This window comes from Bufo gargarizans, chromosome 10 (assembly GCF_014858855.1).
Source record: "Bufo gargarizans isolate SCDJY-AF-19 chromosome 10, ASM1485885v1, whole genome shotgun sequence".
Classification (NCBI taxonomy): domain Eukaryota; kingdom Metazoa; phylum Chordata; class Amphibia; order Anura; family Bufonidae; genus Bufo; species Bufo gargarizans.
The window spans coordinates 68,748,197-68,762,201 of NC_058089.1; the positions used below are offsets into that span (position 1 = coordinate 68,748,197).

The 14,005-nt window shown below is 46.0% G+C and overlaps 1 protein-coding gene across 2 annotated transcripts in view; it reads right to left on the bottom strand.

Annotated features, from left to right (window-relative positions):
* The window catches only part of VRK3 (VRK serine/threonine kinase 3), a 254,135-nt gene that overhangs the window by 54,517 nt on the left and 185,613 nt on the right, over positions 1–14,005 (bottom strand). For both annotated transcript variants that reach the window (XM_044269695.1, XM_044269694.1), the window contains exon 12: positions 1,085–1,202. In XM_044269695.1, coding sequence (XP_044125630.1) covers positions 1,085–1,202 — 118 coding nt within the window. The remainder of the gene's footprint in view (positions 1–1,084; positions 1,203–14,005) is intronic.

Below are 14,005 nucleotides of genomic sequence, written 5' to 3' on the forward strand. Positions count from 1 at the left end.
ATGCTCAGCAATCAAGGGCAGCAGCAGTGACTTGCCTTAGGCTACTTTCACACTAGCATTTTTGCTGGATCTGGCAAGGTTCAGTAAAAACCCTTCCGTTACTGATAATACAATCATCTGCATCCGTTATGAACGGATCCGTTTGTATTATTTTTAACATAGCCAAGACGGATCCGTCATGAACTCCATTGAAAGTCAATGGGGGATGGATCCATTTTCTATTGTGTCAGAGAAAACAGATCGGTCCCCATTGACTTGCATTGTGGGTCATGACGGATCTGTCTTGCTCCTAACCCCAGGACGGAAAAGCAAACCTCAGCATGCTGCGGTTTGCTCTCCGGTATAAGAATGCAACCGAACGGAATGCATTTGGGGGAATTCAGTTCAGTTACGTTTTGTTCCCACTGACAATGAATGGGGACAAAATGGAAGCGTTTTTTCTCTGCTATTGAGACCCTATGACAGATCTTAATACCGGAAAATAGTAATGCTAGTGTGAAAGTAGTCTTAGACTTTCACTGCCTGAGAGGACTTTTCCTGGCATCACAGAAGTATCTCGCCAGGACCAGGAAGTGAAAAATAGCAGGGCAAGAGCAGCAGCAGGGGATTGGTGAAGATAATAATTCTTGTTATTTTTAACCCCTTCTGAATACTATTCCTAAAAATCTCTACTGGAAATCCCCTTTAAGGAAGTAATTTTCTGACCCCACAGGCGATTTCCATAAATGATTGTGAAAAATAAACCTGGCACTCCTGCCGATCAGCTGTACGAAGGGAAAGCGTGTGCAGTGTGCAAATGCCGTCTGCCTTCTCTCTTCCTGCTCCCCACTGCTATGTCTATGGTAAGCAGGAAGAGATGAGGGAGACAGCATGCGCACACTGCACGCGCCATCTCCTCATACAGCTGTGCCGGGTGTCGGACCCCCACCAATCTGATATTGAGGATAGGTCTGATCCTGAGGATAGTGCATCAATATTAGAAGCCCAGATCACCTTTTTAAGTCACTGTGATGGTATGGGCTCAAGTGCTGAATTACTTGTGGGTGCCAGCTATGCACTTGATTTAAGAGTTCGGACAACTGACCTATTTTTTTCTTCCATTATAGAGCCTGGATTTGTTTGGTCAGTCCAGGGTAAGGAGCCACACAGCCATTTCAGTATACAATATCCCAAGGATTCCAAGTCACTGCGGCGGAATGGTCCTTAAAAAGAAATAAACAAATTAATAGCAAGAAAGCAATAAAGTACTGCTCTTCAGCTTCAGTATTTTATCTACTACCATGATCCATTTTAAAGAGCCTTGCTCCCAATATTTCTGCCCCAAGGCCTGAGGGCACCCAGCCTTATCGATTCCGATGCTCTGAAGGGGAGTCTGCTTATCCATTGAATCGTGGCCTACTAAACGAGGGGAAGCCGCGGCCTCAAGTTGCAGCCACCTAGAAGTGGTCCTGCCCCATACAGCGGAGTACTTACTCATCACCCAGTCTGCAACGCCGGCCAGACCAGGGTAGATTAGGCCCACAAATTGAGACTAGTATCTGAGTGCGGGAGCTCCAAGGTGTCGGAGCCTGCAGTAAGGAGAAACGCTGCAGCCTCCACTGCCAGGCTGTGCCTCACGCCTCACATGAGAAGATACCGCCCTATTGTAGCTCCAGAGGCAGTGCCTTATAGCCATTCCAGTGGACCTACGGCTCTTTCTTCTGTCCCTAGGACCATCATTGTTGAGCCGACGAACTGGGCAATTCTGGTGAGCCTCTAGAAAACTAATACAGGCTAGTCCAATAGCCTATCTGCTGTATTAACCCCCAGAGTGCCAACTCCCTAAGAGACTTTTTAGCATCAAGTGGAACCGATTCTCCTTCAAGTGGTGGCTCTGAACCTACATAATTTTCTCATCACCTGTCTCCACAGCAACTGTATTTTGGACGATGAGTACTGCCATTGCCTTCAATTAATATTTATTACTGTATTTGAGTTTTACAGTTTATCGGTCAACCTGTTGGTCCCCCTACTTCATGTTTTACTTATGTAATGTTCTGGTTTGCATTTATGTATACACTCCCCACATCATGTTACTACCTTCTCTTATGCATGTCATACACGTGCTGCTGATGTACTCCACCTACCTCTCTTGGTGGCCCACACCACCATCTAACCGCATTCCTATTACCCCTGACTCGAGCTTATTCCACCACTTATCATTTATGCACATTCTGATGGCTAAAACCACTACTTCTATGACATTCGCCTCATACAATGTTCTGAGCTTTAATTCTCCAGTTAAATGGTCCCAAATACTAATGCACCATAAAAGAGAGAAAATGTACATACTACTACATGAAGAAACTCAAATCATACAGTCGACATTCCCTAACTTCAATAGAGCCTTCTATAATCTCTGGTTCCATCATGGGAATCTAGAGGTGTAGCTATTGCGTTTAACAAACATGTTCCTTTTAAACATATAGCCACTTTACAAGACACCCATGGCCTCTATATTTTTATAAAAGGCAAACTAGCTAATAATACCTTAATAACTGTAGGCAACTTATATGCCCCAAACATTAACCAAAGCTCCTGGATATCATGAACACTGAAGAAAGCATAACACTTCAATGAGGGAGTATTTATACTAGGTGGTGACCTAAATACATCTATACACTCACATGTGGACACCTATTAGAATTCATAAGTCACTTCATTACAGCTGCGCACCTCATCGACACCTGGTGACAATTCCATCATGCAGACCGCGACTACACTCACTTTTCTTCAGCTCATCAATCCTACAGTCGATTATTTATTCAAGACCCTTTTTGGCATTGTCAAATATACATGACACAACCATTTTACTCAACCTTCACTCCGATCGATCCATACTAGTACTACATACAACCATAGCTTACAGAGATCTAAAACTTGGCGTCTGAATGAGTTTATACTGTCAAAACCACAATACAAAACCTGCATCGAGACAGCCTTAAAAGCTTACTTTACTAATAATTCCTCCGATACCGTCCCTTTTGCCACTGATATGGGAAGCCGATAAAGCTGTCATTTTTGGCAAATTTATCTCCATGGGTTCCTTAATAAATCAAAAAAAATGCCACAGTAAATTCTTTATATGAGGAAATCCAACAATTAGTATGAAACCACAAATCTTTTGCCCCTCCCCAGACACCCTCCGCTCCCTCCAAACGACAAGCGTTAAAAGATATCTTGAACATGCAATTGGGCAAGTTTTATACATCCTGGAAGAAAAGGTTGTTCGTAAAGTAATTTATGGTTAAAGGGGTTGGCCACTTTGTTAGCACTTAGTACAACTGTAAAGAAAATAGGTAGATATTACACTTAGACCTCATGCACACGACCGTTGTGTGCATCCGTGGCCGTTGTGCCGTTTTCTGTTTTTTTCGCGGACCCATTGACTTTCAATGGGTCAGTGGAAAAATCGGAAAATGCACCGTTTTGCAGCCGAAACCGTGATCCGTGTATCCTGTCCGTCCAAAAAATATGACCTGTCCTATTTTTTTGACGGACAACGGTTCACGGACCCATTCAAGTCAATGGGTCAGTGAAAGAACACGGATGCACACAAGATTGGCATCCGTGTCAGTGATCCGTAGGTTAATTTCATACAGACGGATCCGAAGATCCGTCTGCATAAAAGCTTTTTCAGAGCTGAGTTTTCACTTCTTGAAAACTCAGATCCGACAGTATATTCTAACACAGAGACGTTCCCATAGTGATGGGGACGCTTCAAGTTAGAATATACTAAGAACTGTGTACATGACTGCCCCCTGCTGCCTGGCAGCACCCGATCGCTTACAGGGGGCTGTGATCCGTACAATTAACCCCTCAGGTGCTGCTCCTGAAGGGGTTAATTGTGCGTATTATAGCCCCCTGTAAGAGATCCGGGGCTGCCAGGCAGCAGGGGGCAGACCCCCCTCCCTCCCCTGTTTAAATCTCATTGGTGGCCAGTGCGGCCCCTCCCTCTATTGTAATAACAACATTGGTGGCCAGTGCTGCCCCCCCTTCCTCCCTCTATTGTATTAATACGTTGGTGGCACAGTGTGCGGCCTCCCCCGCCCCCCCTCCCTCTATTGCATTAATAATATTGGTGGCAGTGTGCGGCCTTCCCCGGCCCCCCCTCTGTGTGCGGCCGGGAGCTCCTCCTACTGGTAAGTGACAACAATGCGCCGCACAGACCTGTCACTTACCAGTAGGAGGAGCTCCCGGCCGGACAAAGACATCGCAGCAGCCAGCAGGTAAGTATGACGCTTCTACTATTGCTAAATAACCATGGTAACCAGGACTGCAGTAGCGTCCTGGTTGCCATGGTTACCGATCGGAGCCCCAGCAATTAAACTGGGACTCCGATCGGAACTCCGCTGCCACCAATGATCGGGGGAAGAGGGGAGGCCGCACACTGCCACCAATGTTATTAATGCAATAGAGGGAGGCCGCACACTGCCACCAATGTTATTAATGCAATAGACGGAAGGGAGGGAGGGGGGCCGGGGGAGGCCACACACTGGCCACCAATGATATTCAAACTGATCTCTTACAGGGGGCTATGATAAGCACAATTAACTCCTTCAGGTGCGGCACCTGAGGGGTTAATTGTGCGCATCACGGCAACCTGTAAGAGATCGGGTGCTGCCAGGCAGCAGTCATGTACACAGTTTGTAGTATATTCTAACTAGAAGCGTCCCCATCACCATGGGAACGCCTCTGTGTTAGAATATACTGTCGGATAGGAGTTTTCACGATGTAACTCATATCCGACAGTATATTCTAACATAGAGGCTTTCCCATGGTGATGGGGACGCTTCAAGTTAAAATATACCATCGGATTGGAGAAAACTCAGATCCAATGGTATAAAAGAGCCTCCAGACTTTACATTGAAAGTCAATGGGGACGGATCCGTTTGCAATTACACCATATTGTGTCAACGTCAAACGGATCTGTCCCCATTGACTTGCATTGTAATTCAGGACGGATCCGTTTTGGCACCGCACGGCCAGGCAGACACCAAAACGACATTTTTTTTTATGTCCGTGGATCCTCCAAAAATCAAGGAAGACCAACGGATGAAAAAACGGTCACGGACCATTTTTGCGGACCGTAAAAAAAAAAAACGGTCGTGTGCACGAGGCCTTACTAATATCTTCTTAACCACTTCAACCCCGCTAGCTGAAACCCCCTTAATGACCAGGCCACTTTTTACACTTCTGCACTACTTTCACCGTTTATCGCTCGGTCATGCAACTTACCACCCAAATGAATTTTACCTCCTTTTCTTCTCACTAATAGAGCTTTGATTTGGTGGTATTTCATTGCTGCTGACATTTTTACATTTTTTGTTATTAATCGAAATGTAACGATTTTTTTGCAAAGAAATGAAATTTTTCACTTTCAGCTGTAAAATTTTGCAATAAAAACTACATCCATATATAAATTTTTCGCTAAATTTATTGTTCTACATGTCTGATGAAAAAAAAATGTTTGAGCAAAAAAAAATGGTTTGGGTAAAAGTTATAGCGTAACTATGGTACAAAAATGTGAATTTCCGCTTTTTGAAGCAGCTCTGACTTTCTGAGCACCTGTCATGTTTCCTGAGGTTCTACAATGCCCAGACAGTAGAAAACCCCCACAAATGACCATTTCGGAAAGTAGACACCCTAAGGCAGGGCTGGCCAACCTGAGGCTCTCCAGCTGTTGCAAAACTACAACTCCCAGCATGCCCAGACTGCCTACAAGTATCAGCCTACAGCAAAGCATGGTGGGAGTTGTAGTTTTACAACTGCTGGAGAGCCACAGGTTGGCCAGCCCTGCCCTAAGGTATTCGCTGATGGGCATAGTGAGTTCATAGAACTTTTTATTTTTTGTCACAAGTTAGCGGAAAACTATGATTTTTAAAAAAAAAAAAAATTCTTACAAAGTCTAAAATTCCACTAACTTGCGACAAAAAATTCTAGGAACTCGCCATGCCCCTCACGAAATACCTTGGGGTGTCTTCTTTCCAAAATGAGGTCACTTGTGGGGTAGTTATACTGCCCTGGCAATTTAGGGGCCCATATGTGTGAAGAGTAGTTTGCAATCAAAATCTGTAAAAAAATGACCGGTGAAATCCGAAAGGTGCACTTTGGAATATGTGCCCCTTTGCCCACCTTGGCTGCAAAAAAGTGCCACACATCTGGTATCGCCGTACTCAGGAGAAGTTGGGGAATGTGTTTTGGGGTGTCATTTTACATATACCCATGCTGGGTGAGAGAAATAATATCTTGGCAAAAGACAACTTTTCCCAAAAAAATTTATACAAAGTTGGCATTTGACCAAGATATTTATCTCACCCAGCATGGGTATATGTAAAATGACACCCCAAAACACATTCCCCAACTTCTCCTGAGTACGGCGATACCACGTGTGTGACACTTTTTTGCACCCTAGATGCGCAAAGGTGCCCAAATTCCTTTTAGGAGGGCATTTTTAGACATTTGGATCCCAGACTTCTCACGCTTTAGGGCCCCTAAAAATCCAGGGCAGTATAAATACCCCACATGTGACCCCACTTTGGAAAGAAGACACCCCAAGGTATTCAATGAGGGGCCTGGCAAGTTCATAGAATTTTTTTTTTGGGGCATAAGTTAGCGGAAATTTTTATTTTTATTTTTCTCACAAAGTCCCACTTTCCGCTAACTTGGGACAAAAATTTAAATCTTTCATGGACTCAATATGCCCCTCAGCGAATACCTTGGGGTGTCTTCTTTCCAAAATGGGGTCAGTTGTGGGGTGTTTGTACTGCCCTGGCATTTGAGGGTCTCCGCAATCATTACATGTATGGCCAGCATTAGAAGTTTCTGCTATTCTCCTTATATTGAGCATACAGGTAATGAGATTTTTTTTTCCCGTTCAGCCTCTGGGCTGAAAGAAAAAAATGAACGGCAAAGATTTCTTCATTCGCATCGATCAATGTGGATGAAAAAATCTCTGCCAAAAGATAAAAAAGGAGGGGAAAGGCGTCTGTCAAGACATAGGAGCTCCGCCCAACATCCATACCCACTTAGCTCGTATGCCCTGGCAAACCAGATTTCTCCATTCACATCAAATCGATGTGGATGAATAAATCATTGCCGGGATTTTTTATTTTTATATACAAAGTGTTTGCCAAAGCATAGGAACGCCGCCTCGTCCTCAGCTCGTATGCCTTGGCAAACGTATATTTTACTGCAGAGTAGAAATCTCGTCTAGCAGCGCCACATACACCGACTTGCGTGTAATCTGACAGCAGCGCAATGCTTCTGTCAGAATGCACATCAGTACTGCAGCTAGTCGATCGGTTGGTCCACCTGGAAGGTAAAAAAAAAAAAGAAAAAGAAAAAACCAGGCCGCAACGCAATAATTTTATTAGCTTTGGAACAGAACATATAAACTTTAACTTTTTGAACTAAACATTAACCTTTTTGCTTACTGGTGTTTTTTTTTTACCTTTATAGAACAAACCTCTCCTTCCCCATGGGTTAATGTGCAAAGCGCAAATCGCCCAGAGATGTGGCGAAGTGCGTTATGCACTTTGTCCCAGGTGAAAGGAGACGTTTGCAGCAGCTGTATGTGAATGGGCCCTAATAGCCCTGTGTGCCTGTCCTGGTGAGATGTGATCCCTATGCTAGGTGTACCTGGGTGTGGTACTCCCGGAAACACTCTCCAAAGCATAGGGCAGGGTGGTCAGGACAGTCAGGACAGAAATAGCGGGTGTCACCCCTTATTCCACTCCTGCTACAGACACGACATCTTTTTCGGGGTGACGGTTGGGTTGAGGTACCAGGAACGACATTGGGGAAATGTCGCTCGTGTAGACGGCTAACTACACTGGTGGATGGGGCCACGGAACCTCCTGGGTACAGGAGGTTCTCGATGATCTCTTCCTGAAATTTGAGGAAGGATCCAGTTCTCCCAGCCTTACTGTAGAGAACAAAACTATTATACAGAGCCAATTGAATCAAATATACAGACACCTTCTTATACCAGCGTCTGGTTCTGCGGGAAACTAAATACGGAGACAACATCTGGTCATTGAAGTCCACCCCTCCCATGTGAAGGTTATAGTCGTGGACTGAGAGGAGCTTTTCAATGACACGGGTTGCTCGCTCAATTTGTATTGTCGTGTCTGCGTGAATGGAGGAGAGCATGTAAACGTCACGCTTGTCTCTCCATTTCACCGCGAGCAGTTCTTCGTTACACAATGCAGCCCTCTGCCCCCTTGCAAGACGGGTGGTAACGAGCCGTTGGGGGAAGCCTGCGCGACTAGTTCGCGCGGTGCCACAGGCACCAATCTGTTCTAGAGACAAATGCCTGAAGAGGGCCACACTTGTGTAGAAATTGTCCACATAAAGATGGTACCCCTTGCCGAATAAGGGTGACACCAAGTCCCAGACTGTCTTCCCACTGCTCCCCAGGTAGTCAGGGCAACCGACCGGCTCCAGGGTCTGATCTTTTCCCTCATAGATCCGAAATTTGTGGGTATAGCCTGTGGCCCTTTCACAGAGCTTATACAATTTGACCCCATACCGGGCGCGCTTGCTTGGGATGTATTGTCTGAAGCCAAGGCGCCCGGTAAAATGTATTAGGGACTCTTCTACGCAGATGTTTTGCTCTGGGGTATACAAATCTGCAAATTTCTGATTGAAATGGTCTATGAGGGGCCGAATTTTGTGGAGCCGGTCAAAAGCTGGGTGGCCTCTGGGACGGGAGGCCGTGTTGTCGCTAAAGTGCAGGAAACGCAGGATGGCCTCAAAACGTGCCCTGGACATAGCAGCAGAGAACATGGGCATGTGATGAATTGGGTTCGTGGACCAATATGACCACAATTCATGCTTTTTAGTTAGACCCATGTTGAGGAGAAGGCCCAGAAAAATTTTAAATTTCGGAAACTTGGACTGGTTTCCACCGGAAAAGCTGGGCATAATAGCTTCCCGGGTTGGCGGTTATAAATTGTGTGGCATACCTGTTTGTTTTGGCCACGACTATGTCTAAGAGCTCCGCAGTCAAGAACAGCTCAAAAAATCCCAGGGCCGATCCGATCTGAGCTGTCTCAACCCGAACTCCAGACTGGGCGGTGAAAGGGGGAACTACAGGTGCAGCTGAAGTTGGGGACTGCCAATCAGGGTTTGCCAGCACCTCTGGGATTCTAGGGGCTCTACGGGCCCGTCTTTGCGATGGCTGCGACGGGGTAACTACTGCTCGTGCCACCGTATCAGCTTCAACTGCCCTTCTGGTGCTCGCCACTTCACCAGGTTGTACGGCAGTGCTGGTACTAGGTCCAGGGAGGGCTGCGCTGCTGGTGTATGCCTCACCACGTAATCCGACAGCGCCAGCCCCACTCTGCTGCTCTTGAAGCGGATCCTGCGCAACCTGTGGTCTAACGACACGGGGCCGGGTACGCCTGGTGCTATCAGGGACCTCAGCCTCCTCGTCCGAACTTTGGGTCAGAGAGCCACTGCTTTCTACAGGTTCGTATTCTGACCCGCTAGATTCATCAGATGAGGGTTCCCATTCCTCATCCGACTGGGTCAGAAGCCTGTAGGCCTCTTCAGAAGAATACCCCCTGTTTGACATTTGGGCAACTAAATTTAGGGGTATTCCCTGAGACTACCCAAGAAAAAAAAGCAAGCCTGTCTTACAAATGGGAGCCTAGCAAAGTACCGGAGGCCGCTGCGGTTGATAAAAAATATCAAAACAGATTTTTTTTTATCGCCGCAGCGCGTGTAAAGTGAATGTGCAGTGATCAAAAAATATATATTTTTTTTGTCACTGCGGTGGGGCGGGTGTGGGCGACCGATCAGGCCTGATCGGGCAAACACTGTGTTTTGGGTGGAGGGCGAACTAAAGTGACACTAATACTTTTATAGATCTGACCGTGTTCAGTTTTGTTCACTTCCAGATACTATAAAAGTACAAATGCTGATTAGCGATACGCTAATCAGCGACTGCGGTGCGGTGGGCTGGGCGCTAACCGATCCCTAAACTACCTAACCAAGGGGCCTAAACTATCCTAAAACCTAACGGTCAATACCAGTGAAAAAAAAAAGTGACAGTTTACACTGATCACTTTTTTCCTTTCACTAGTGATTGGCAGGGGCGATCAAAGGGTTAATTGGGGTGCAGGGGGTGATCTGGGGCTAAAGTGTGGTGTTTGTGCTACTCACTGTGAAGCCTGCTCCTCTGCTGGATCCAACAGACGAAAAGGACCAGCAGAGGAACAGGGCAGCCATATAACAGATCATATTTACTAATATGATCTGCTATGTGGCTTCTGATTGTTTGTTTTTTTTAAATCATCAGCTTGCCAGCCGCGATCATTGGCTGGCAAGCTGATGACGCGACCCCCCTTGACGAAATGCCGGCCCGAAATGCGCATGCGCGGGCCGGCAAAGCGCGTCATCTCGCGTGATGACGCGTATATGCGTGACTCTGCGCAGCTCTGCCGCCTCCGGACCGCACATCTGCGTTAGGCGGTCCGGAGGCGGTTAAGCAGATCTGCCTGGTTTTCCTACTATTGGCAGCTATGCAGCCTCCTGTCCTGATCTCACAGCTGCCTGTCTTGTCCATAGCTGCACTTGCCATTGGAGGAGCAAACTGTCCATGCCTGAGTGTTCTGCTCCCTGGGTCCTAAAGCACCCTGCTTGTATCAGATGTGCTCAGGGGTGGATTTAGTGTATGATAGGCTCGGGGCTGTCTATCCAATTCACACAGTATCTGTATTCACACAGACGTAAAGTGACAAAATAAAAATTTCAAGAAAAAACAGTCACCTTCAGTCTGGTGTTAGTTCACACCAGGCTGCAGCACATAAGTCCTTGAAGGAAGCAGTAGTCCATCTGCTTTTGTCCATAAACAATGTAGCAGACCTAGTCCAGGCCCAAACACTCAAGCTCCAACACCCAGACTGCCAGCACTCCACTAGCAGATGGAGGATAGTCCACACCACCTGAACATGCTGGCTGGGTTTTTATATCCCAGCCAAAACCCGGCCTGGAACCGTGGGGAACAGCCACCCACCCTGCTCTTTGGCTGCTCACAATGAGAACCGGCCCGGATTGGCTTTACAGCCATACTAACAGCTGAAGTGTCAGACTGCACTACAGAACTGACACTTCAGGAAAACAATCCGGTTCTTACCTCAACGAGGCCAGGAACCTCGGTGACACGTATCTTCCGTCAATGGCGGCTCCTTGTTCCTTCTTACAACAGCTATATTAAAAATTTATTTATTTGGTTGTGCCTCTTAGTATATATTAGATATTGAGGGCAGCATTTCAGGGCATAGACAGGGATCAGCTACTGTCACATAATAATACTGAGGATAAATGGGACAGCTTTAAATCCACTGAGTAATTGCACTAAAAAAATGTATTCCTTTAGGTCCGTGTTTCCCAACCAGTGTGCCTCCAGCTGTTACAAAACTACAACTCCAGCATGCCCGCACAGCCAAATGCTGTCCGGGCATGCTGGGAGTTGTAGATTTGCAACAGCTGGAGGCACACAGGTTGGGAAACACTGCTTTAGGTAACAAGTATAAACGGCTAAAGGTAATCCCCCTTATGGCTTATAGCTACTGTAAAAAGTAGGGATCGACCGATATTGATTTTTTAGAGCCAATACCGAAAATCTGTGAACTTTCAGGCCGATAGCTGATAATTTATGAAAAAATAATAATAATAATCCTATACAAATCTGCTAAAAATGAATATGTTTATTGTGTTTATTGTTAACGTGTTTTTTTTTTAACTCTTTCTTTTTCATTTATACTTAATATATATATATTTTTTTTTTTTACTAACTATTAGCCCCCTTAGGAACTAGAACCCTTGTCCTATTCACGCTGATAGATCTTAATCAGGGTGAATAGGACACTCTCCCTGCTGCTCTGTGCATAGTGCACACAGCAGCAAGGGAGCAAGATATGGCAGCCAGGGCTTCAATAGCGTCCTGGCTGCCATGGTAACCGATCGGAGCCCCAGGATTACACTGCTGGGGCTCCGTTGGGAACTGCCACTGAGGAGGAGGGGACACTGTGGCCACTGCCACCAATGATTAATACTGGGGGGCGCACTTCACCACCAATGATTGATACTGGGGTTTGGAGGGGCGCACTGCACCACCAATGAAGATTACTCTCTCATTAACTCATATACAGGAGGCAGGAGCTGGCTGCAGAATCACATAGCCGGCTCCCAACCTCTATAACAAGTAGCTGCGATCCGCGGCAGTTAACCCCTCAGGTTTCGGGAAACCATTTATAAGAGCAATTGCGGGGCTCTCCTCCATGAGAACATGCTGTTAGTCAAGTACAATGTACTTTTACTGACCACAATTCACAGAAAAAGCAGCTCCCTGGCTCTTCTATGGAGGCACAACTATCATTATCCCCAAGCCAGCCTGCATCTTAGACTACAATATATACATACAGAAGTAAAACGTCCCACGGCACAAAAGACCATCCACAGGTCACCAGGATCAGGAGTAAATTATTTTATTGCAGAAATACAACGCGTTTCGGGGAATCACTCCCCTTCATCAGGTACAAAAAGCTGCACATATACAAAAGACAATAGCTACACACATTTATACATGTAAGAACTAGTGATGTCCCGAACTATTCGCCGGTGAACAGTTAACGGCGAATATAGCTTGTTCGCGTTCACCGCGGCGTCGAATATATGCGATGTTCGGTCCGCCCCCTATACATCATCATTGAGCAAACTTTAACCCTGTACCTCACAGTCAGCAGACACATTCCAGCCAATCAGCAGCAGACCCTCCATCCCAGACCCTCCCACCTCCAGGACAGCATCCTTTTTAGATTCATTCTGAAGCTGCTTTCTTAGTGAGAGGAGGGAGAATGCTGCTGCTGCTGATCTAATAGGGAAAGCGTTAGCTAGGGCAGTGTTCTGAACTTCTGTGTCCACAGACTCATCTGCTTTAAGGACAGCGTCCTGACAGCATCCCAAAAAGCCCATTTTAGGGCTAGTACATCAGTCTGCTTTTTCTGTTTTTGTTTCATATACAGTACAGACCAAAAGTTTGGACACACCTTCTCATTCAAAAAGTTTTCTTTATTTTCATGACTATGAAAATTGAAGATTCACACTGAAGGCATCAAAACTATGAATTAACACATTTGGAATTATATACATAACAAAAGTGTGAAACAACTGAAAATATGTCATATTCTAGGTTCTTCAAAGTAGCCACCTTTTGCTTTGATTACTGCTTTGCACACTCTTGGCATTCTCTTGATGAGCTTCAAGAGGTAGTCACCTGAAATGGTCTTCCAACAGTCTTGAAGGAGTTCCCAGAGATGTTTAGCACTTGTTAGCCCTTTTGCCTTCACTCTGCGGTCCAGCTCACCCCAAAACCCGATTAGGTTCAGGTCCGGTGACTGTGGAGGCCAGGTCATCTGGCACAGCACCCCATCACTCTCCTTCATGGTCAAATAGCCCTTACACAGCCTGGAGGTGTGTTTGAGGTCATGGCCCTGTTGAAAAATAAATGATGGTCCAACTAAATGCAAATCGGATCGAATAGCATGCCGCTGCAAGATGCTGTGGTAGCCATGCTGGTTCAGTATGCCTTCAATTTTGAATAAATCCCCAACAGTGTCACCAGCAAAGCACCCCAACAGTGTCACCAGCAAAGCACCCCCACACCATCACACCTCTTCCTCCATACTTCACGGTGGGAACCAGGCATGTAGAGTCCATCCGTTCACCTTTTCTGCGTCGCACAAAGACACGGTGGTTGGAACCAAAGATCTCAAATTTGGACTCATCAGACCAAAGCACAGATTTCCACTGGTCTAATGTCCATTTCTTGTGTTCTTTTGCCCAGACAAGTCTCTTCTGCTTGTTGCCTGTCCTTAGCAGTGGTTTTCTAGCAGATATTCTACCATGAAGGCCTGATTCACACAGTATCCTCTTAACAGTTGTTCTAGGGATGTGT